The sequence below is a fragment of the Prionailurus viverrinus genome, chromosome C1 (assembly GCF_022837055.1).
Source record: "Prionailurus viverrinus isolate Anna chromosome C1, UM_Priviv_1.0, whole genome shotgun sequence".
Classification (NCBI taxonomy): domain Eukaryota; kingdom Metazoa; phylum Chordata; class Mammalia; order Carnivora; family Felidae; genus Prionailurus; species Prionailurus viverrinus.
Genome location: NC_062568.1, coordinates 117868084 through 117890193, shown reverse-complemented (window position 1 = coordinate 117890193; position 22110 = coordinate 117868084). Strand labels below are relative to the sequence as shown.

General features: G+C 38.6%; 1 protein-coding gene across 1 annotated transcript in view; it reads right to left on the bottom strand.

Moving 5' to 3' along the window:
- Nucleotides 1-1099: 1099 nt before the first annotated feature.
- LOC125171525 (monocarboxylate transporter 1-like) overlaps nt 1100-22110 on the bottom strand; it is a 30225-nt gene continuing 9214 nt past the window's right edge. The window contains exons 2-5 of the mRNA XM_047868697.1: nt 10368-10628; nt 9181-9324; nt 5391-6257; nt 1100-2589 (exon numbers count right to left, since the gene is read on the bottom strand). Of these exons, the coding sequence (XP_047724653.1) occupies nt 2384-2589; nt 5391-6257; nt 9181-9324; nt 10368-10584 (1434 nt within the window). The 5' untranslated portion in view covers nt 10585-10628 and the 3' untranslated portion in view covers nt 1100-2383. The remainder of the gene's footprint in view (nt 2590-5390; nt 6258-9180; nt 9325-10367; nt 10629-22110) is intronic.

Below are 22110 nucleotides of genomic sequence, written 5' to 3'. Positions count from 1 at the left end.
TTAAATACATTACCACACATTTAAGGATTTCCAAATATAGTGCTCATTTCACTGTCAGATGTGTCAGGAAAAGTTTTCTGAAGAGTTTGAAAGACAAAAATTCAAGGCACTAAATTTTTTTTGACGTTTCAATTTTTTACTTAAATTCTAGTTAGTTAACATGTAGTGTAAAATTAGTTTCAGGAGTAGAATTTAGTGATTCATCATTGACATATAACACCCAGTGCACATCACAACAAGTAAGGCACTTAAATAAGTGCCTTAAGACTCTGTTAAATGTCAGGATTAAAAAACAAGGCTTTGCTAAAAATATACAGATGACCGAGCACATGAATATATGGTCAATAATGGGGTGCCTGGGTGGCTCAGTTAGTTAAGTGTCTGGCTTCGGTTCAGGTCATGATCTCATGGTTCGTGGGTTTGAGCCCCACGTCAGGCTCTGTGCTGATGGCTTGGAGCCTGGAGCCTGCTTCGGATTCTGTGTCTCCTTTCTTTCTGCCCCTCCCCTGCTCGTGCTCTGTCTCTCTCTCAAAAATAAATAAACATTAAAAATATTAAAAAAAAAGAAGAAGAAGAAAATATGGTCAACATCATCAGTTGTAGGAGAAATTAAAAGCAAAAAGCCTGACAATGCCAGGTGCTGACAAGGATGCAGAATAACTAGATCTCTCAAACTTTGCTAGTTGGATTACAAAATGGTTTGGCCAATTCAACAATAGTTTGAGTTTCTTAAAAGTTAAACATGAACTTGCTACATGACCCAGCAACCCCAATGCTGGGCATTTTCTCAAGAGAAATGAAAGCATATGTCTACACAGACCTCTGTGTGAATGCTTATAGAAACTTTAGTTATAATAGCCAAAAAGTGGAAAAAACTGAAGTCCATCAACTGGTGGACAGATATCCAAATTGTGGTACATTCACACCAAGAAATGTTACTCAGCAATAAAAAGCAGCAAACTATGTATAAATGCAATGAAATGGATGAGTCATAAAACGTTATGTTAGGTAAAGAAGCCAGACATAGAAGGTTACTCTGTTACAACACTTCTGACATTCAATTTTTTCCACAATGACCATTTTTCCAACAACTCTCCAGACTAACCTAGGTCCTACAGTTCGATTCAATGCTGACACTAAGTACCCAGAGTTAGTGTCCAATTCCACAGGTTTAAAGGCTCAGTCCCACAAGGCTGTCCTTATTTCAGATTCCAGCCACAAGTCCCAGGTTGTTTACCTGTACCTCTGACCCACTAGCTGTAAGTTGGGAGTTCCCACAACTCTTTTCTCAGGTTTGGTAATTTGCTAGCATGGATCACAGAACTCAGGGAAACACTTTGCTTACGTTTATTGATATATTATAAAGGAGACGACTCAGGAACAGCCAAATGAAAGAGATGCATAGGACGCAATGGATGAGGTATGGTGGGGAGGTGTGGTGTGGAGCTTCCGTGTCTTGTCCGAGCATCCTACCCTCCGAACACCAGCCCGTCAATGTATTCACCAACCAGGGAGCTCTCTAAGCCTTGCAGTTTAGGAGTTTTTATGGAGGTTTCACTGTGTAGGCATGGTTGATTAAATCACTGGCTGTTAGTAACTGAACTTAACTTCCAGCCCCTCCCCTTTCCCCAGAGGTCGTGGGAGAGGGGCTGAAAGTCCCAACCCTCTGATCAAAGCCTTGGTCTTTTTGGAGACCAGTCCCTATCTTGAAGCTATCTAGGGGGTTCTAGACACCAGTTATCTAACTAGAATGCAGAAAACACTCATCACCCAGAAATCCAAGGGTTTTAGGAGCTCTGTACCAGAAACTAGGGACAAAGATGAAATATATATTTCTTATTATGCTCGCTACATACTAGGTGATTTCATTTATTACGTTCTGGAAAAGGCAAAACTATAGGGGACAGAAATAAGACCAGTGGTTGCCAGGGGATGTAGGGAAGGGAAAGAATGGATGGCAGAGGGGCAAGAGGGAATTACTTTGGCTGTCTGAAATGTTCTATATTGGAGTGGTAGTTATTTATATAGATACCTTGTCAAAATTCATCAAACTTGCGTCTTATAAAAGAGATTAATTATTGTATGTAAAGTATATCTTAACAAAGATGACTTCAAATAAAAGCATTTTCATCTGTTATCTTCTGTAAATCCCCTGGCCCCAAAGGATGTGACATATACATTATGACTGCTGTGAGGGAATGAAACAAAAATTCCATCAGTGGGTACCTGGTATGACTTCCACACAAATGTCCACTGGCTGTGGTGAGCAGTGTCAATAGAACAAGACTCAGTAGAATTTTTCAGGTGTTTTTAGTCCAAAGCTTCTCTGGTTATCCATGGTTCAGACTGGATGTTTCTCCTCTTTGGGGCCTTATGTGCCTCTCTATCCTCTAGAGTCTGCTGCTTTAATAACTTCTTTTGGCTTCTCTTTACCTTCCTTTTTCTGCTGCTTCTCTGCTTTCTGTTCTTTCGCCACAAGCCGATAATTGATGCCCATGCCAATGAAGAGATAGATGCCTGCGATAATTAGGATCACACCACACACCCAGTATGTGTATTTGTAGTCTCCATAGATGTCATTCAGACGACCTGAAGATATCCAAAACACAGTTATGTGGGCAAAAGTGAACAAGTATGCCTTTCCCAAATGAAGCTGAAGGATCTACTCAGAAAGATGTCAACCAATCCTCAAAGAGCCCATAAATGACAAATTAGTCTAAAAAAAGAACTGCTAAAAATTATCTCATCTTTTATGATGTCACACTTGGGTTTTAGATGGCCTTGCATATTTTGTTATTTTTAGCAACTTGAAAATAATGAAATCTTTCCAAATTTGAGCCAGGAAAGACCTACAGATCATCTAGAATCAATTCTCTGGATTCACAGTGGAAAAATTTGTTGCTCAGGAGAGGTTTAGGAGTCTTGCCCCAGGCCACAGAGCTAACTGCAGTCTCCTGGCCAATGCTCTTTCGCTGACATCAGCATTTCCCAAAGAGCGGTCCCTGTGAACACTTGGCCTGTGCTATACAATTAACAGCAACACCTTTCCACCATTCGAAGTGCTTAATCCTCACAACAGGCAGATTCTGTCATCATTCGCGCTGTATGATGTACAAACTGAAGTACAGAGACCTTAAGTAACTCGCCCAAGGTCACAGAGCTCATAAGTGAAATAACATGGCTTTTAATCCAGGAAGTCTGACACTGAAGCTGTACCTGTAACCTCCTGAGTGTTCCCAAAGTCAAACTTAGGGAATGGCATAACATATTCTTTTCTGGTAAAGATCCACCATGTGCATATTAAGTAGGCTTTGCAAGGTCCTCTGGTAATCTATCAAACTTGGGGTTTCCAAAAATTTTTTGGCCATGAAATCCTTGTTATAGTAAAATTTATTAGCATCTCACCCAATTGGTTAATTAAGGAATAAACACCCAAGAAGACTTAATACAACCAATTCAAATATGATTCCATATGCTTTTCTAACTCAGGACATTGTTCATTCAGCAACATTTATCGGGCTGATGCATACACTCAGCACCGGGCTGCTGGCCCTGAGGATAAGGGAGAGCAGAGGAGAGAACATCCACAGTTCAGTGGAGAAGAGAAATGTTAATCAAATAATTATACAAGCCGTGACAAGGAGTGTTTGAAAGCAGAAAATAGGGGGTTGGGAGCAGCAAGCAGGGTCAGGAAAGCTTCTCTTACAGTGTAAATGAAGCAGGGACCTAGAGGAGGATGGGACCCATCTAGGAGGAGGGGATGGGAGAAGGATGAGGCCAGAGCACAGCAAGTGCAAAGGCAGGTGGTAGGAAGCTGGGGTGTGAGAGGGGAAGGAGGAAGGGCGGGGCTGTTGGAGCAGAGAGAACAAAAGGTGAGTGACAGGAAATGAGGCTGGAGAGATTGGAAGCCAGGCTGGGGGGCGCCTTGTAGGCCACAAGGGAATTTGCTCTCCACCCCAAGAACAATGGGAAGCAACTAGAAAGATCTCATCAGCTGGAATATTGAGTTTGTATTTGCCTGCAGAGTAGAAAACAGATTGTAGGTTGGCTAGAGTGGATATGGGTAGACCAGTCTGGAGGCTGCTGGAGCAACCCAGATAGGGGACAGGAACTGTGGATGGGTTGGTGTTGTGACAGAAAAAGTGGGCCAACTAGAGAGAGATTTAGGAGCTTACAGATTTAGAAATTTATAGGACTTGGACTCTCATTGGATATAGGGAGGAATGAGGACTGGGAGTCTAGAAAAATCAGTAGTGGATTTTCTTTTATGAATCCTTCCTTACTTATAATGCATAATCTAAAAAGCATGAGTCATATTCAGAGGAAGTCCCAATTACTACTGCATTTTACATTAATAGTAATTTTAGGGGCGCCTGGGTGGCTCAGTTGGTTAAGCATCCAACTTCAGCTCAGGTCATGATCTCGCAGTTTGTGGGTTTGAGCCCCATGTTGGACTCTGTGTTGACAGCTCAGAGCCTGGAGCCTGCTTCGGATTCTGTGTCCCCTGGCCCACCCCCACATCTCCCCCCACTCACGTGCTGGCACGTGCGCTCTCTCGCTCTCTCTCTCTCTGTCTCAAAAATGAATAAACGTTAAAAAAAATTGTTTTAAATGGTAATTTTAAATTGTAAACAATTTGGTACTCTCAGAGAATAATCCATCAAGTTTTATGGTCACTTACTTGTTGTGTGAACTTGGGCAAGTTATTTCACTTTTAAAAGCCTCTGTTTCTTCGTTGATAAAGAGGGGACATTAACAGTCTTACCTTATAGACTTGTGAGCTATGACAGGGTATATGAAATTATCTAGACAGTCCCTGGTACACTGTGAGCTCTCACCTGGTAACTCTTATTATTATTTTAAATATTACTACTATGATAAATACCACAATTAAAATGAAATTACCAAAGTATTTTAAAGGTAGAGTGTATATTATATGTTTTTCTATAATACACATTAGTTTTATAATCAGAAAAGTTTATCTTAATGAATGTTTAAGTTTGTAATTGTTTTCACTCTCCTTTCAGCTTGATGGTTCAATGTAATTCGATTCTGTAAGTATCTGAGGAATTATGCTGTTCCAAGCATTGTGCCAACACTGAGGCCACAGAGATGAGAAATATTGGGGCACCTGGGTGGCTCAGTTGGTTAAGTGTCTGACTCTTGATCTCAGCTCAGGTCTTGTTCTCAGGGTCGTGAGTTCAAGACCTTCCTTGGGCTGCACACTGGGCATGGAGCGTACTCATAAAAAAAGAAAAAGGAAAAAAAAAAGAGACATGCTTGCTCTCTGCCACCCAGAGGCTCACTAATCTTTGCTTTTTATCACCTTCCCAATTTTCGATGCCTGTTTTATGTTAAGAGGACCAAAGAGGTAATAAGGCATACTATACCTAAAAGTGGCGGCCCCAGGAGGACAGGACAGCATTCCACAATGGTCACCAATCCCACAGCGCTGGAGAACCTCTGGGGTCCAACAAGGTCCATCAGTGTTTCGAATAATACTGAGCTAAACCACCCAAATGCAAATCCAAGGAATCCCGCATAGACACAGAACCCAATGTAGCTGGAGGATAAAGGTGCTAGCAGATGACACACTCCATTTGCAATAATAGAAGCAGCAAAAAAGTACTGAATTCGAGGTCTTATCCACTTTGTGTTGGCTACAAGTCCCATAGAAGGTCTGGCTACAATATCGACGAAAGACAGAATGGAAAGAAGGAAGGCAGCCTTCTCACTAGAGTAATGTTTACTCTTGCCATAATTACTAAGAAAGACTAAAGGAGTAGCCAGCCCAAAAGCCATCACCACATTCCCAGAGAGGTATAGTAGAAAGCCTCTGTGGGTAAACAGGGATAAGTCTATAACTTTGTTAACTCTTTGAAAAACTGATTGTTTCTTGTCTTTGGGGTTTCTGCCATTAAAATCTGTACTTGCATTATTTGTCCCCTTTTCTACATCAGATCTTCCAGCATCCTGAAGGGATTCTTTAGACCTGTCTTTCCCTGCATTCGTTGGCGGGGGCCCTATTGGTCGCATCAGGGCACCAGCTACACAGCAGTTTAGTAGGAGGCCCCCAAGAATTAGGAAGCTTCCTCTCCAGCCAAAGATACCGAAGAAAGCCTGATTGAGGGGGGCCAGGGTAGAGAGGAACACAGGGCTGCCTGCCATGGCCAGTCCATTTGCCAATGGTCGCCTCTTGTAGAAATACTTGCCAATCATCGTCAGAGACGGATTCAAGTTGAAGGCAAGCCCAAGACCTGTGGAGGGGAGGAAAAGAATTACATACCAGAATAAATGTCAGAAACATATTTGTTATTGGTCAACTAGACAAAATGAATGGCAGGAGGTCAAAATCATCATTGTAAGAGAGGTGATTATAACTAGTAAGTAGATGATTAAGTGGGTTGCTATTGAATAAATACAGACATAAAGTCTCTTTATGCAGCAAATAATAGATTTATAATATAACATTAAAATAATTCTTTGATGTTAGCAACAATAAGAATAATATATGTAGACTCCTTAGTTTAATTTCATAATTTAGGGAATTGAAAACAAAAAGGAGAGAGGATAAATCTCATAAATTCAGGAAGTAAGACATAAGTGGAGGGGCTGAGGTCAGAAAAAGAAGAAAGAGGGAGGGATGGAAAGAGAGAGAAAACATTTTGGGACAGTAAAACACAACACTGTGAAGATGCTAATACACCTTAGTAAATCCATTAATGTAATGTAATTTCTATGAGAATGCTAATGTATTCAATTTTTCAGAAGAGGTAGAATGACTCTAAAATATACCCGGAGAACAAATGCATTAGAAGTATTCAAAAAGGGTAAATAATTGGTGGGACCAACACTAACAGATATATAAATATTTGCTACAGTTATAGCTACAGTAATTAGAACAGTGTGCACTTAGTCAAAAGGAAAAACTGATCAATGAAATTGGGCAAAAAGTCCAGAAACAGAACCAAAAGATACATTTAAATAAATAGGAAAGAGTAGGTTTTTCAACCAATGGAGCTGAGACAAGTATCCCAATAACCTACTAAGTGTTCTCCCATTCTTGCTTCCTTCCCAGGGAAACCAGACTAGAATGCCACCCATTCAGTTTCTCCACTGACTGCCATCCACAGCTCTTCACCCTGGATTAGGAAGCACCATGATTTGGCCCTTCCCTACCTCCCTACCCACATCTCAGTATATTCTCAGACATGCTGAGGGCATCTGTTCCTCTAGATTTTCACAAAATCTAGAGGAAGAACTCCTACTTATCGTTCACATCTCAACCCAAGATAACCCGTTGAGAGGCCTTCCCTTTAGGGGTCATTCAATCCTTCACCAAAATTCTCTGTTTTAAGTTTTTGCAAAGCACTTCTCACTAGCTAATATGTATTTATCTATTCATTTATTTGTTGGTCTGTTTATTGTCTGCTTCCCTCCACTACAAAGGAAGAACCTTGTCTGTCATGGTGACTCTATCCCCACAGAGCTTGGAAACAGTCCCTGACATATCAATAGGGATTCAATAAATATTTATTGAATGAATTAATAAATGAAGTAATGAACAGGCTGAATAGCCAAGTGAGAACAATTAAGTTCTGTTCGTTCCTTATGTTATTCACATGCTCTAGATGGATTAAAATATTTAAATGTTTAAAATGTTCGTGAATGTAGTCAAAGTACAGATCCAAAAAGATGATACCTGTTATTGGCATTATCTCACATCCTGCAGGTCGGACTGTACATTATTATAACCTTTCTAAAACAATATCAAAAACCACATCAAAAACCTTTTCCCTGAGTAATTCTACTTCTAAAATTTGTCCTATGGAAATTATCATGTTCACAAAGATGTATAGAGAAGTACTATCATATAAATATGGTTTATTAATAGTGAAAAATATAAACAACCTAAAGGTCTTTCTGTTCCAGAATGGTGAAATAAACTATGGTATATCCATCCAATGGAAAATAGTAGCTGCTACAGTATATTTACTGAAATGGGGGACTATATACATCATGCACTATTACGTAAAACCACCCGGTTACAAACATTATATATAATTTTATCCCCTTTATTTTCTAAGAAAAGTACATGTGTATGCATAAAAAATACGAGCATCAAAATATTAATGGTTTTCTCTGAATTGTAGAGTAATGGGTGATCTATATTCTTTATCCTTAGTAGTTTCATTTTCCAAATGTAGCTATTAAGAAAGGGGGAAGGGAGGTTTTCTCATGTGTGTCCTTAAGCCCTTGAAAATGTATATGGATTCTCAACCAGAAAATTCTTGCTTTGTATCTGACATTTTCTCTTACTCTAAATTGAGCCAACTTCTTCTTGGGTGGAAGGATAATGAGCAGGAATAGACGATAACCCCCATTTCAGCAACTTGTCACACCCTATCACCACTGTTTCTTAAGCTTGAAAAAAAAAGGAAGAAAAAAACTTTCAGTAAAATACAACCACCCAATGGCTCACTCAGTTAATCGTTTGACTCTTGATATAGGCTTAGGTCATGATCTCACAGTTGTGAGTTTGAGCCCCACAATGGGCTCTGCACTGATAGCAGATAGCTGATAGAGAAGACCCCACTTGGGATTCTCTCTCTCTCTCTCTCTCTCTCTCTCTCTCTCTCTGTCTCTCTCTCTGTCTCTGCTTCACACTCTGCTTATACTCTCTCTGTTTTAGCAGAGATAAAATAAATAATAAATAAAATAAATAAATCAACTTAAAAAAAAAATAACCACCCAAAGTGCCAGAACTTTCTTCCTTTTTAAAAAAAAATTTTTTTTTTTATTTTTTTTCAACGTTTATTTATTTTTGGGACAGAGAGAGACAGAACATGAACGGGGGAGGGTCAGAGAGAGGGAGACACAGAATCCAAAACAGGCTTCAGGCTCTGAGCTGTCAGCACAGAGCCCGATGCGGGGCTCGAACCCATGGACCGCGAGATCATGACCTGAGCAGAAGTCGGACATCCAACCAACTGGCGCCCCCAGAACTTTCTTTAAAGACATGTTTTTCTGGTACTATGAAATTAACATATCTATAGCTCTTAAAAATGGTAACCCAATCATTTTTCTAAGAACTTTCATTTCTCAAAAGAATTGGCAGATGAATGCTACAAATAATCTGCATAAAAATTACTGCTTCAAAATACATCAATAGCAACTCACCTCCAATGAATCCAATGTACAAGTAAAGTTCCTGTACAGTGTTGGAGAAAGAAGCTGCAATCAAGCCACAGCCTGACAAGCAGCCACCAACAATCATGGTTGGACGACTGCCGTATTTATTCACCAGGATACAGCTGATAGGACCTGGGAGAGAGCGAGTAACTCAGTAACATAGAGGAGAAGCCCCCCACTCCCATCCACACCTGCACAAGGCACTACTGACATGAAAGGATGCCAAGACATAAGTACCCCACCCCACAAAATAAACAGATGAAACAGAAGACACTGGTAAGAAATAGTGCTTTCTATTTTATATCAGAGTTACAGGTTTGTGTAATGGGAAAAATCTAGCATTGATTGTACATCTATACACTTACAACATATTGGATGGATTTTAACTAAAGTATGGAAGACCTAACCTATCTCCTTTAAGGCAAAATAGGCTGCAAATAAGTATTTGTAGGATTCTTCATGTATCTAGGATATTACTGACATATATATATATGTAGCAAGTTTGCTCTGTTTTTAATTTTTTAGATGATCATCTGGAGCAAATGCACATGAACATGATGAGATGTATGAGCCTGATCAAACTTCTGACTTTAGAGCATATTTTCAAGTTAGCTAAAAGGTACTTTGTTTCTCAGAGAAAACAACAAAACCAAAACAGAACTACAAAACAAGAATGCCTACCATCACCACTTTTCTTCAACATTATACTGGAGGTCCGAGCCAGCGCAGTAAGAGAGGGGGGAAAAAGGTGTAAGGAAAGGAAGAAACCAAACTATCAGTATTTGCAAAAGATATGTTAGTCTATCTTAAAATTTTGAAAAAAAAAAAACACCTACCAATAAACTATTGGAAGTATTAAGAGTTTAGCAAGGATATATGATTAAAACATAAAACATCAGTTGACATTCCATACACCAGCAACCACACATAATCATTTTTAGTGAAAGTTATCCTTCATAATGATATCTGCTTTGCAATATAACTGAGCTAACAGCTCACAGTTGTATGTAGCGTTTATTGTTAAAGGGAATGAAAAATATGACTCAAATCGCATAGCCTCAAAAACTAACATTTCAAGTATCTTACACAGAAAGGCATCAAGAACAAAAAGTATTCAATATGGGGTTTTTGTCCGCCTTTTGAAAGCTGAAAGAACAGGCCTTCTGGGTACTTACCTCCAGCATACATGACAGCGAACATAATAGAAGAGATCCATGACACTTCGCTGGTGCTGGCATTAAATATTTCTTCAATTTCTTTGTAAAATACAGAAATAGATTTGCCAAATGCACAAGAGAAGCCAATGGAAATAAAAGCTCCAGTAACCACTGCCCAACCCCAGCCTCCATCTGGGGGGCTGGGTCGAACTGGACCTCCATTTGATGGTGACATTGTAAGTGAAGATGAATTCCAAAATGCAGTGCAAATCCAAATATCTAAAGGATATGAAATTAAAATAGTACATAACAAGTAGGTCAATAAAAATCACTTCCATAAAACCCCTTAAACTTATGTTATAAAATAAGTGAAAAGCTTTTCAATAGTACTTGTACTCTGTGAACACAGTAGAAAAAGTCCAAGAATTAGAGTATTGCCCCCAATTTTTATAGGCTTGAAGTTAAAAACTCATCACCACTTGAACTGTATGCCCAAGCCCTTTCAATCCTTTTCAATAAATGTTTTGCTTTTTCAAATTTATAAACATACCTGTTTTAATAATAGATTAGTAATTTTCCACATTACCAGAGATAACTAAATAACTCATCTGACTTATCTGCATGCAAAACTCACAAATACACACACTATAAAAGTTTCACAATGTAGTATTTCCTTTATAATTTCTCTCCTTTCTCAAAATATATTCTCCAACACTCACCTGGTTTTTATGTTCCTAGAATTTATAGGCTAACTTAAAAGTGTCAGGAAGGGGGCACCTGGGTGGCTCAGTCAGTTGAGCATCCGGCTTTGGGTCAGGTCATTTTCTCAAAGTTTGTGAGTTCGAGCTCCACATCGGATTCACTGCTGTTAGCCTGTCAGCACAGAGCCCACTTCAGATCCTCTGTCCTCCTCTCTCTGCCCTTCCCCTACTTGTGCTCTCCCCAAAATAAATAAATATTAAAAAAAATTTCAGGAAGGACATACTAGTATCCCATAAAACTCACTATATATGGCAACTTCCTTCCTTCCTTCCTCTCCCTCTCTTTCTTTCTTTTCTTTCTTTCTTTCTTTCTTTCTTTCTTTCTTTCTTTCTTTCTTTCTTTCTTTCTCTTTCTTTCTTTCTTTCTTTCTTTCTTTCTTTCTTTCTTTCTTTCTTCTTAGATTATGCAACATGCAAGCAGGTGAGAGGGGCAGAGGGGGAAAAAGAGAGGGAGAGAGAGAATCTGAAGCAGGATTCACTCTCAGTGTGGAGCTTGTTGTGGGGCTCGATCCCACAAACCTGGGATCATGACCTAAACCAAAACTGAGAGTCAGCCACTCAACTGACTGAGCCTCCCAGGCACCCCAGACATACAGCAATTCTTTAAAAAGTTCTTTCCACTTTGGGGCTATTATGAATAACGCTGCTATGAAATTTTGTGCACAGTCTTTTGTGTGGACAGGTTTTCAATTCTTTCAATTCATTTTTACTTAGTAAAAATGCTAGGTCATATGGTAATTCTGTTTAACATTTTGAGAAACTGCCAAATTCTTTTTTTTTTTTTTTTTGCAAAATGGCTACACCATTTTACAATTCCACCAGCAATGTATGAAAGTTCCAATTTTTCTACATCATCACTAACATTGTTTATGTCTATGATTTCTAACTATCCTAATGTGTGTGAAGTGGTAACTCATCGTTATTTTGATTTTCATTTCTCTAGTAACTACTGATGCTGAGCATCTTTCATGTGCTTATTGGCCATCTGTATAACTTCTTTGGATATATGTCTTTGGAGAAGTGTCTTCTTTGGAGAAATGTCTATTCAAATTCTTTGACTAAGATCGTGATCTTAGCCGAAGTTGGATGCTTAACCAACTGAGCCACTCAGGTGCCCCCTGATTACTGTAGCTTTATACTAAGTTTTATTTATTTTAATTTTATTTTTTAAAGTTTATTTATTTACTTTGAGGGGGTAGGGCAGAGAGAGAGAGAGAGAGAGAAATAATCCCAAGCAGTTTCTGGGCTGTCAGTGCAGAGCCAGATGTGGGGCTTGATCCCAAGAAATCTGAGATCCTGACTTGAGTTGAAATCAAGAGTCAGACGCTCAACTGACTGAGCCACCCAGGTGCCTCACTAAGTTTTAAAATGAAGAAGCATAAGTCCTCCACTTTTGTTCTGTTCCAAGGTAGTTTTGATGACTCTGAGTTCTTGCATTTTTATATAAATTTTAGGATCAGTTGTCAATTTCTGCCAAAGGGGGTGGGGGGAAAGGCTGAGATGTTGAGAAGGACAATGTTGAATGTAGATTTGGGGAGTAATGCCATCTTAATAATATTAAGCCTTCTGGTCTTCTGATCTAGAACACAGGAAGTTTTTCCATTTATTCAAGACTTCTTTCAGCAATGTTTTGAAGATTTCCGTGTACATGTCTTGAACCTCCTTGTTTAAATTTATTCCTGAATATTTTACTATTTTTGATGGTATTGTAAATTGTTGATTGTTTTCTTACTTTTGCTTTTGGATTTTTCATTGGTGGTGTATTGTCATATAATTAGTTTTTGAATATGAATCTTGCATCTTACAAACTTAACTCATTCATTACTTCTAATAGATTTATGTGTTGATGTGCGTGGATTCTTTAAGATTTTCTGTATATAAGATCATGCCATCTCTGATAATTTTACATCTTCCTTTACAATGTGAATGCTTTGTTTTTTTCATTGCATCATTAGCCTGGATAAAACCTCCAGTAAATGTGAAATAGAAGTCATGCGAGTGGACATCCTTGTCTTATTTTTGACCTTAGAGGAAAAGATTTTATTAGCTCACCATGAAGTATGATGTTACCTATGTTTTTGGTTTTTTGTTTTGTTTTGTTTTGGTTTTTTTGTAGATTACCTTTATTAACCTTGGGAGTTTCATTCTATTTCTAATCGTTGAGTGTTTTTATCATGAAGGTGCATTGGATTATGTCAAATGCATTGTTTAAGTCCATTAAGAAGATCATGTGGTTTTGGTATTTATTTCATTAATATGGTTTGGCATATTGACTGATTTTTATATGTTGATCTGCATATGAATTCCCATGTTCATGAGCTAAATTCTGTTTGTCATGATATATAACCCATTTTATATGCTGTTGAATTCAGTTTAATCCTATTTGGTTGAGAATTTTTACTATATTAGTAAAGGATAGTGGTTTGTAGTTTTCTTTCCTTGTGGTATCTTTGGTTTTGGTATCAGGGTAATTCTGGCTTCAAAGAACAAGCTGGGAAATGTTCCCTTCTTTACTATTTTCTGGAAGAGCTTGTAAAGGATTGGTGTTAGTTCTTCTTTAAATGTTTCACAGAATTTACTGGTGAGGCCATCTGGGTTTCCAGTTTTCCTTGTGGGACTTTTTGATGACTACCTCAATCTCTTTAATTACAATAGGTCTATTCAGATTTACTTGAGTCACTTTGGTAGTTTTTTTTTTTTTTAACATTTATTTATTTTTGAAACAGAGAGAGTATGAATGGGGGAGGGTCAGAGAGCGAGGGAGACACAGAATCTGAAACAGGCTCCAGGCTCTGAGCTGTCAGCGCAGAGCCCGATGCAGGGCTCAAACTCACGGACGGTGAGATCATGACCTGAGCTGAAGTTGGACACTCAACCAACTGAGCCACCTAGGCACCCCTGGTAGTTTTTTTTCAAATATAAATTTGTTAATTTCATTTAGGTTTTATAATTTTTTTAGCATGTTTATAGTATTCCTTTACAATCCTTTTTTTATTTCTGTAATGATATACAAAGAGTTGAGTCAACCAGGAACAGTCCTCACAAGACTGCCCACACTTTTAACAGCAATTGTAAATTTGGTTGGGAAAACCGTGAAGTGTTTCCAAAAACTCTCTCAGGTTTGGTAATTTAATGGAAGCTCTCACAGAACTCACTAAAAACTATTATGTTTATAATTTCTTGCAGGGAAAGGACACAGGATAAAATTAATCATAGGAAAAGATGCACAGGGCAGAGTCTGGGAGAAGTCCAAATGCAGGTTTTTTGTTTGTTTGGTTTTTTTTTTTATTTTACTTTTATTTATTTATTTTTCAATATATGAAATTTATTGTCAAATTGGTTTCCATACAACACCCAGTGCTCATCCCAAAAGGTGTCCTCCTCAATACCCATCGCCCACCCTCTCCTCCCTCCCTCCCCCCATTAACCCTCAGTTTGTTCTCAGTTTTTTGTTTTTTTTTTTTAAATTTTTTTTTCAACGTTTATTTATTTTTGGGACAGAGAGAGACAGAGCATGAACGGGGGAGGGGCAGAGAGAGAGGGAGACACAGAATCGGAAAAAGGCTCCAGGCTCTGAGCCATCAGCCCAGAGCCTGACGCGGGGCTCGAACTCATGGACCACGAGATCGTGACCTGGCTGAAGTCGGATGCTCAACCGACTGCGCCACCCAGGCGCCCCTGTTCTCAGTTTTTAAGAGTCTCTTATGCTTTGGCTCTCTCCCACTCTAACCTCTTTTTTTTTTTTTTTCCTTCCCCTCCCCCATGGGTTTCTGTTAAGTTTCTCAGGATCTACATAAGAGTGAAAACATATGGTATCTGTCTTTCTCTGTATGGCTTATTTCACTTAGCATCACACTCTCCAGTTCCAACCACGTTGCTACAAAGGGCCATATTTCATTCTTCCTCATTGCCACGTAGTACTCCATCGTGTATATAAACCACAATTTCTTTATCCATTCGTCAGTTGATGGACATTTAGGCTCTTTCCATAATTTGGCTATTGTTGAGACTGCTGCTATAAACATTGGGGTACAAGTGCCCCTATGTATCAGTACTCCTGTATCCCTTGGGTAAATTCCTAGCAGTGCTACTGCTGGGTCATAGGGTAGGTCTATTTTTAAGTTTTTGAGGAACCTCCACACTGTTTTCCAGAGTGGCTGCATCAGTTTGCATTCCCACCAACAGTGCAAGAGGGTTCCCATTTCTCCACATCCTCTCCAGCATCTATAGTCTCCTGATTTGTTCATTTTGGCCACTCTGACTGGCGTGAGGTGATATCTGAGTGTGGTTTTGATTTGTATTTCCCTGATGAGGAGCGACGTTGAGCATCTTTTTATGTGCCTGTTGGCCATCTGGATGTCTTCTTTAGAGAAGTGTCTATTCATGTTTTCTGCCCATTTCTTCACTGGATTATTTGTTTTTTGGGTGTGGAGTTTGGTGAGCTCTTTATAGATTTTGGATACTAGCCCTTTGTCCGATATGTCATTTGCAAATATCTTTTCCCATTCCGTTGGTTGCCTTTTAGTTTTGTTGATTGTTTCCTTTGCTGTGCAGAAGTTTTTTATCTTCATGAGGTCCCAGTAGTTCATTTTTGCTTTTAATTCCCTTGCTTTTGGGGATGTGTCAAGTAAAAAATTGCTACAGCTGAGGTCAGAGAGGTCTTTTCCTGCTTTGTCCTCTAGGGTTTTGATGGTTTCCTGTCTCACATTCAGGTCCTTTATCCATTTTGAGTTTATTTTTGTGAATGGTGTGAGAAAGGGGTCTAGTTTCATTCTTCTGCATGTTGCTGTCCAGTTCTCCCAGCACCATTTGTTAAAGAGACTGTCTTTTTTCCATTGGATATTCTTTCCTGCTTTGTCAAAGATTAGTTGGCCATACGTTTGTGGGTCTAGTTCTGGGGTTTCTATTCTATTCCATTGGTCTATGTGTCTGTTTTTGTGCCAATACCATGCTGTCTTGATGATGACAGCTTTGTAGTAGAGGCTAAAGTCTGGGATTGTGATGCCTCCAAATGCAGGGTTTTTGATCATCCTCTTCCCATCGTCATGGATAGCATTATGTCTTCTCAGACACAGTGTGTGACAATGCAGAGTATTACCAACCATGGAAGTTCACCTGAATTTTTAGTGTCCAGAATTTTCGATTGGGCTTGATCACATATTACTCACATGGATAACCCTTAGTCTCCAGCTTTTCCCATAGGGTAAGCTAATATCTTTAGTTTCCATTTCTTTTGAAGGTTGGAAATGATACAATATGGCCAAATGTTCCAGACAAAGAAAGACACTCCTATTAGGCAGGAAGTTTCAGAGGTCTAGAGATAATATCACAGTAGCCAAGGGCAAAGGCCAGATCTCTCTATGGGTGAGGTTAATTCTTTATTACATGGTGTACCCTCTTTCATTTTTGGTTGAGGCTTCTCTTTTTTTTCTTGGTTAGTTTAGCTAAAAGTTTGTCAATTTTCTTGATCTTTTGAAAGAACCATCTTTTGTTTCCATTGATTTTCTCCTGCTGTAATTTCTAGTTCATTTATTTATTTTCTAATCTTTATTATTTCCTTTATTCTGGTTGCTTTGCATTTAGTTTGTTTCTCAAGTATCTTAAGATAAAAGGTTGTTATTAGTTTGAGATATTTTTTCATTTTAAACATGGACATATTCAGCTGTTTTTCTCTAAGCACTATTTTAGCTATATCCCAGAAGTTTGGGTACTTTTGTTTGTATTTTTGTTTTCATTCATCTCAATGTGTTCCATAATTTCCTTTTATGATTTCTTCTTCATTAGTTATTTAGGAATGTGTGGATTTCCACATATTTGTCCATGTTCCCCAATTTTTTTTTCTATTGTTGAGTGTTCTAATTTCATTACATTGTGGTCAGAGAATACATTTGAGTCCTTTTACATTTATTGAGACATGACTGTGGCCTAATATATGCTCTGTCCTTGAAAAGGTTCCATGAATACTTGAGTGTATGTTCAGCTGTTGCTGTGTGAAGTGTTCTATGAATGTTTTTTGGTTTACTTGGTTTACGGTGTTGCTCAAGTCTTCAGTATGTTCCTTGACTTTCTATGTAGTTGTTCTATTGAAGCTCTATTGAATCTCCAACTATTATTCTCGAATTGTTTATTTTTCCCTTTAATTCCATCAATTTTTGCATCATGTATTTTGGAGGCTCTGTTGTTAGGTTTATATACATTTATAATTGTTAGGTCTTCCTGATGGATTGACCCTTTTATCATCATAAGATATCCTTCGTTTTGTGTAGTAACAATTTTTGTCTTTTTTTTTTTAATTTTTTTTTCAACGTTTATTTATTTTTGGGACAGAGAGAGACAGAGCATGAACGGGCGAGAGGCAGAGAGAGAGGGAAACACAGAATCAGAAACAGGCTCCAGGCTCTGAGCCATCAGCCCAGAGCCTGACGCGGGGCTCGAACTCACGGACCGCGAGATCGTGACCTGGCTGAAGTCGGACGCTTCACCGACTGCGCCACCCAGGCGCCCCAACAATTTTTGTCTTAAAGTCTATTTTGCCTGATTTTTAAAAATGTTTACTTATTTATTTTTGAGAAAGAGCAACAGTGGGGGAGGGACAGAGAGAGGGGGGGGGGGTGGGAGGGAGAGAATCCCAAGCAGCCTCCACACTGTCAGCACAGATCCTGACATGGGGATCAAACTCACGAACTGTCAGATCACGACATGAGCCAAAATCAAGAGTCAGATGTTCAACTGGCTGAGTCACCCAGGTGCCCTGATTTTGCCTGATATTCTTATAGCCATTCCTGTTTTCCTTTGGTTACTGTTTCATGACATGTCATTTTTTTCATCTGTTTACTTTAAATCTGCCTGTGTCTTTGAATCTAAAGTGTGTCTCTTCTAGATAGCACATAGTTGGATCATTTAAAAAATCAATTGTGCCCATTTACAATTGCACCAAAAATAATGAAATATCTAGGAATAAACTGAACCATGCAGGTGAAAGACCTGCATTCTGAAAACTATAAAACTTTGATGAAAGAAATTAAAGATGACACAAACAAATGAGAAGATATTCCATGCTCATGGATTGGGAGAACAAATATTGTTAAAATGTCTGTATTATCCAAAGCAGTGTACAGATTCAATGCAATCCCCATCAAATACCAATAGCATTTTCAACAGAACTAGAACAAATAATCCTAAAATTTGTATGGAACCACAAAAGACCCCAAAATAGCCCAAGTAATCTTGAAAAAGAAGAACAAAACTGGGGGTATCATAATCCCAGATTTCAAGTTATATTACAAAGCTATAATAATCAAAACAGTATAGTAATGGCACAAAAATAGATGCATAGATCAACAGAAAGGAATAGAAAGCCCAGAAATAAGTCCATGATTATATGGTCAATTAATCTTTGACAACGGAGGCAAGAATATGCAATGGGAAAAGGACAGTCTCTTCAACAAATGATGTTGGGAAAACTGGACAGCTACCTGCAAAAGAATGAAACTGTACCAATTTCTTATATCATACACAAACATAAACTCAAAATGGATTAAAGACCTAAATGTGAGACCTGAAAACATAAAAGTCCTAGAAGACAGCACAGGCAGTAATTTCTCTGACATCAGCCAACAATTTTCTAGCTATGTCTCCTGAGGCAAAAGAAACAAAAACAAAAATAAACTATTGGGACTACATCAAAATAAAAACCTTCTGCACCGTGAAAGAAATAATCAACAAAGCAAAAAGACAACCTACTGAATGGGAGAAGATATTTGCAAATGACATACCTGATAAAAGGTTAGTATCCAAAATATATAAAGAACTTATACAACTCAACATCAAAAAAACAAATAATCCAACTGAAAAATGGGCAGAAGACATGAACAAACATTTCTCCTAAGAAAACAGATGGCCAACAAACATATGAAAAGATAACCAACATCACTAATCATCAGGGAAATGCAAATCAAAACCACAATGAGATATCACCTCATATCTGTCAGAATGTCTATAATCAAAAACACAAGAAACAACAAGTGTTGATGAGGATGTGGATAAAAAGGAATCCTCATGCACTGTTGGTCAGAATGCAAACTGGTGCTGCCACTGTGGAAAACAGTATGGGGTTTCCTCAAAAAATTAAAAATAGAATCACCATATGATCCAGTAATTCCACTATTGGGTATTTACCCAAAGACTATGAAAACACTAATTTAAAAAGATATATGCCCCACCCTATGTTTATTGCAGCATTATTTACAATAGAAAAATTATGGAAGAAACCCAGTTGTACATCAGTAGATGAATGGCTAAAGATGTGGTGTGTGTGTGTGTGTGTGTGTGTGTGTGTGTGTGTATGTATATATATACATACATATATATGGACTATGGACTGTTAGCCATAAAAAAATGAAATCCTGCCATTTACAACAATATGAATGGATCTACAGGGTATAATGCTAATTCAAATAAGGGGCACCTGGGTGGCTCAGTCAGTTAAGTGTCCAATTTCGGCTCAGGTCATGATCTCAGTTTGTGTTCGAGCCCCGCATCGGGCTCTGTGCTGTCAGCGTACAGCCCACTTTGGATCCTCTTTCTCCCTCTTTCTCTGCCCCTCACCCCTTCCCCAGCCATGCACACATGTGCACATGCTCTCTCTCAAAAATAAATAAACATTTAAAAAAAAGGATGAAATCCTGCCATTTGCAACAATATGGATACATCTATAGGGTATGATGCTAAGTGAAATAAGTCAGTCAGAGAAAGGCAAATATCATATGATCTCACCCATATGTGGAAGTTAACAAATGAACAAACAAAAAAGGGACAAACAAAAAGACTCTTAAATATAGAGAACAAACTGGTGGTTACAAAAGGAAGGTGGTGAAGGGACAGGTGATACAGGAGATTAAGAATACACTTATTGTGATGAGCACTGAGTAATGTATAGAATTACTGAATCACCATATTGTACACCTGAAATAATAAAACACTATATCATACTGAAAAATTTTTAAATGTTTATTTATTTTTGAGAAGGGGGTGGGGCACAGAGAGAGGGAGACACAGAATCCAAAGTAGGCTCCAGGCCCTGAGCTGTCAGCACAGAGCCCAATGCAGGGCTTGAACCCACAAGCTGCAAGATCATTACCTGGGTCAAAACCATGTTGGACAGTTAACCGACTGAGTCACCCAGTCACCCTGAACATAATGAATCTTTTTTTTTTAAAAAAATTTTTTTTTTCAACGTTTTATTTATTTTTGGGACAGAGAGAGACACAGCATGAACGGGGGAGGGGCAGAGAGAGAGGGACACACAGAATCGGAAACAGGCTCCAGGCTCTGAGCCATCAGCCCAGAGCCTGACGTGGGGCTCAAACTCCCGGACCGCGAGATCGTGACCTGGCTGAAGTCAGACGCTTAACCGACTGCGCCACCCAGGCGCCCCAATGAATCTTTTTAAAAAATGGGGTACACAGTCAAAACATATAGGAAAAAATGTGTTATAAATTTGCTATTCAGTTAGTTAATAAAAATATGATGTCGGTTTTCTTCACTTTGGGGGCAAAATCAATTCTCCCAATCACTGCTTTTTGATTGGAGTTTTTTTATTTATTCATATTTAATGTAATTACTGATAAGCTAGGATTTATGTTTTCCATTTCCCTATTTGTTTTCTCTATGTCTCACGTTGATTTTGTTCCTCTATTTTTCCATCACTGCTTTCTTTTGTGTTAGATATTTTAAGTGTGCCCCTTTATTTATTTATTTTTTATTAAAAAAAAAGTGTTTATTTATTTGTGAGAGAGAGCAAGCAGGGGAGGGGCAGAAAGACACACACACACACACACACACACACACACACACACACACAGAATCCAAAGCAGGCTCCAGGCTCTGAGCTGTCAGCACAGAGCCCGACACAGGGCTCAAACTCACAGACTGCAAGATCATGACCTGAGCCAAAGTCTGACACTTAACCAACTGAGCCACCCAGGCGCCCTAAGTGTGCCCCTTTATTTATTTATTTAAAAAAATTTTTTTTTCAACGTTTATTTATTTTTGGGACAGAGAGAGACAGAGCATGAACGGGGGAGGGGCAGAGAGAGAGGGAGACACAGAATCGGAAACAGGCTCCAGGCTCTGAGCCATCAGCCCAGAGCCTGACGCGGGGCTCGAACTCACGGAGCGCGAGATCGTGACCTGGCTGAAGTCAGATGCTTAACCGACTGAGCCACCCAGGCGCCCCTAAGTGTGCCCCTTTAATTACCTTGTTTATTTCATGCTATTCTCTTAGTGGTGTATGGATTGCAATTAGTATCTTAATTTAAAACAATCTTGTATGGATTACTACCAACTTAATTGCAATAGTGTACAAAAACTATTCTCCTGTATACCCCCCATTTTTATAGTATTATTGCCATACAAATTACATCTTTATACATCATAAGCCCATAAACAGTTTTATGATCATTGCTTTATATAGCTGTCTTTCAAATCAGGTAAAAGAAAAATGTTACAGACATGTATATTGCCTTTTCTTTTGTAAATTTATTTATTGTTTAATTTACATCCAAGTTAGTTAGCATATGGTGCAACAATGATTTCAGGAGTAGATTCCTTAATGCCCCTTCCCTGTTTAGACCATCCCCCCTCCCAGAACCCCTCCAGCAACCCTCTCTTTGTTCTCTACATTTAAGAGTCTTTTATGTTTTGTCCCCTCCCCCTGTTTTTATATTATTTTTGCTTCCCTTCCCTTATGTTCATCTGTTTAGTATCTTAACTTCCTCATATAAGTGAATTCATATGATATTTGTCTTTCTCTAATTTTGTGTAGTGTAATACCCTCTAGTTCCATCCACATAGTTGCAAATGGCAAGATTTCATTCTTTTTGATTGCCGATTAATACTCCATTGTATATATATACACCACATCTTCTTTATGCATTCATCCATCAATGGACATTTGGGCTCTTTCCATACTTTGGCTCTTGTTGATAGTGGTGCTATCA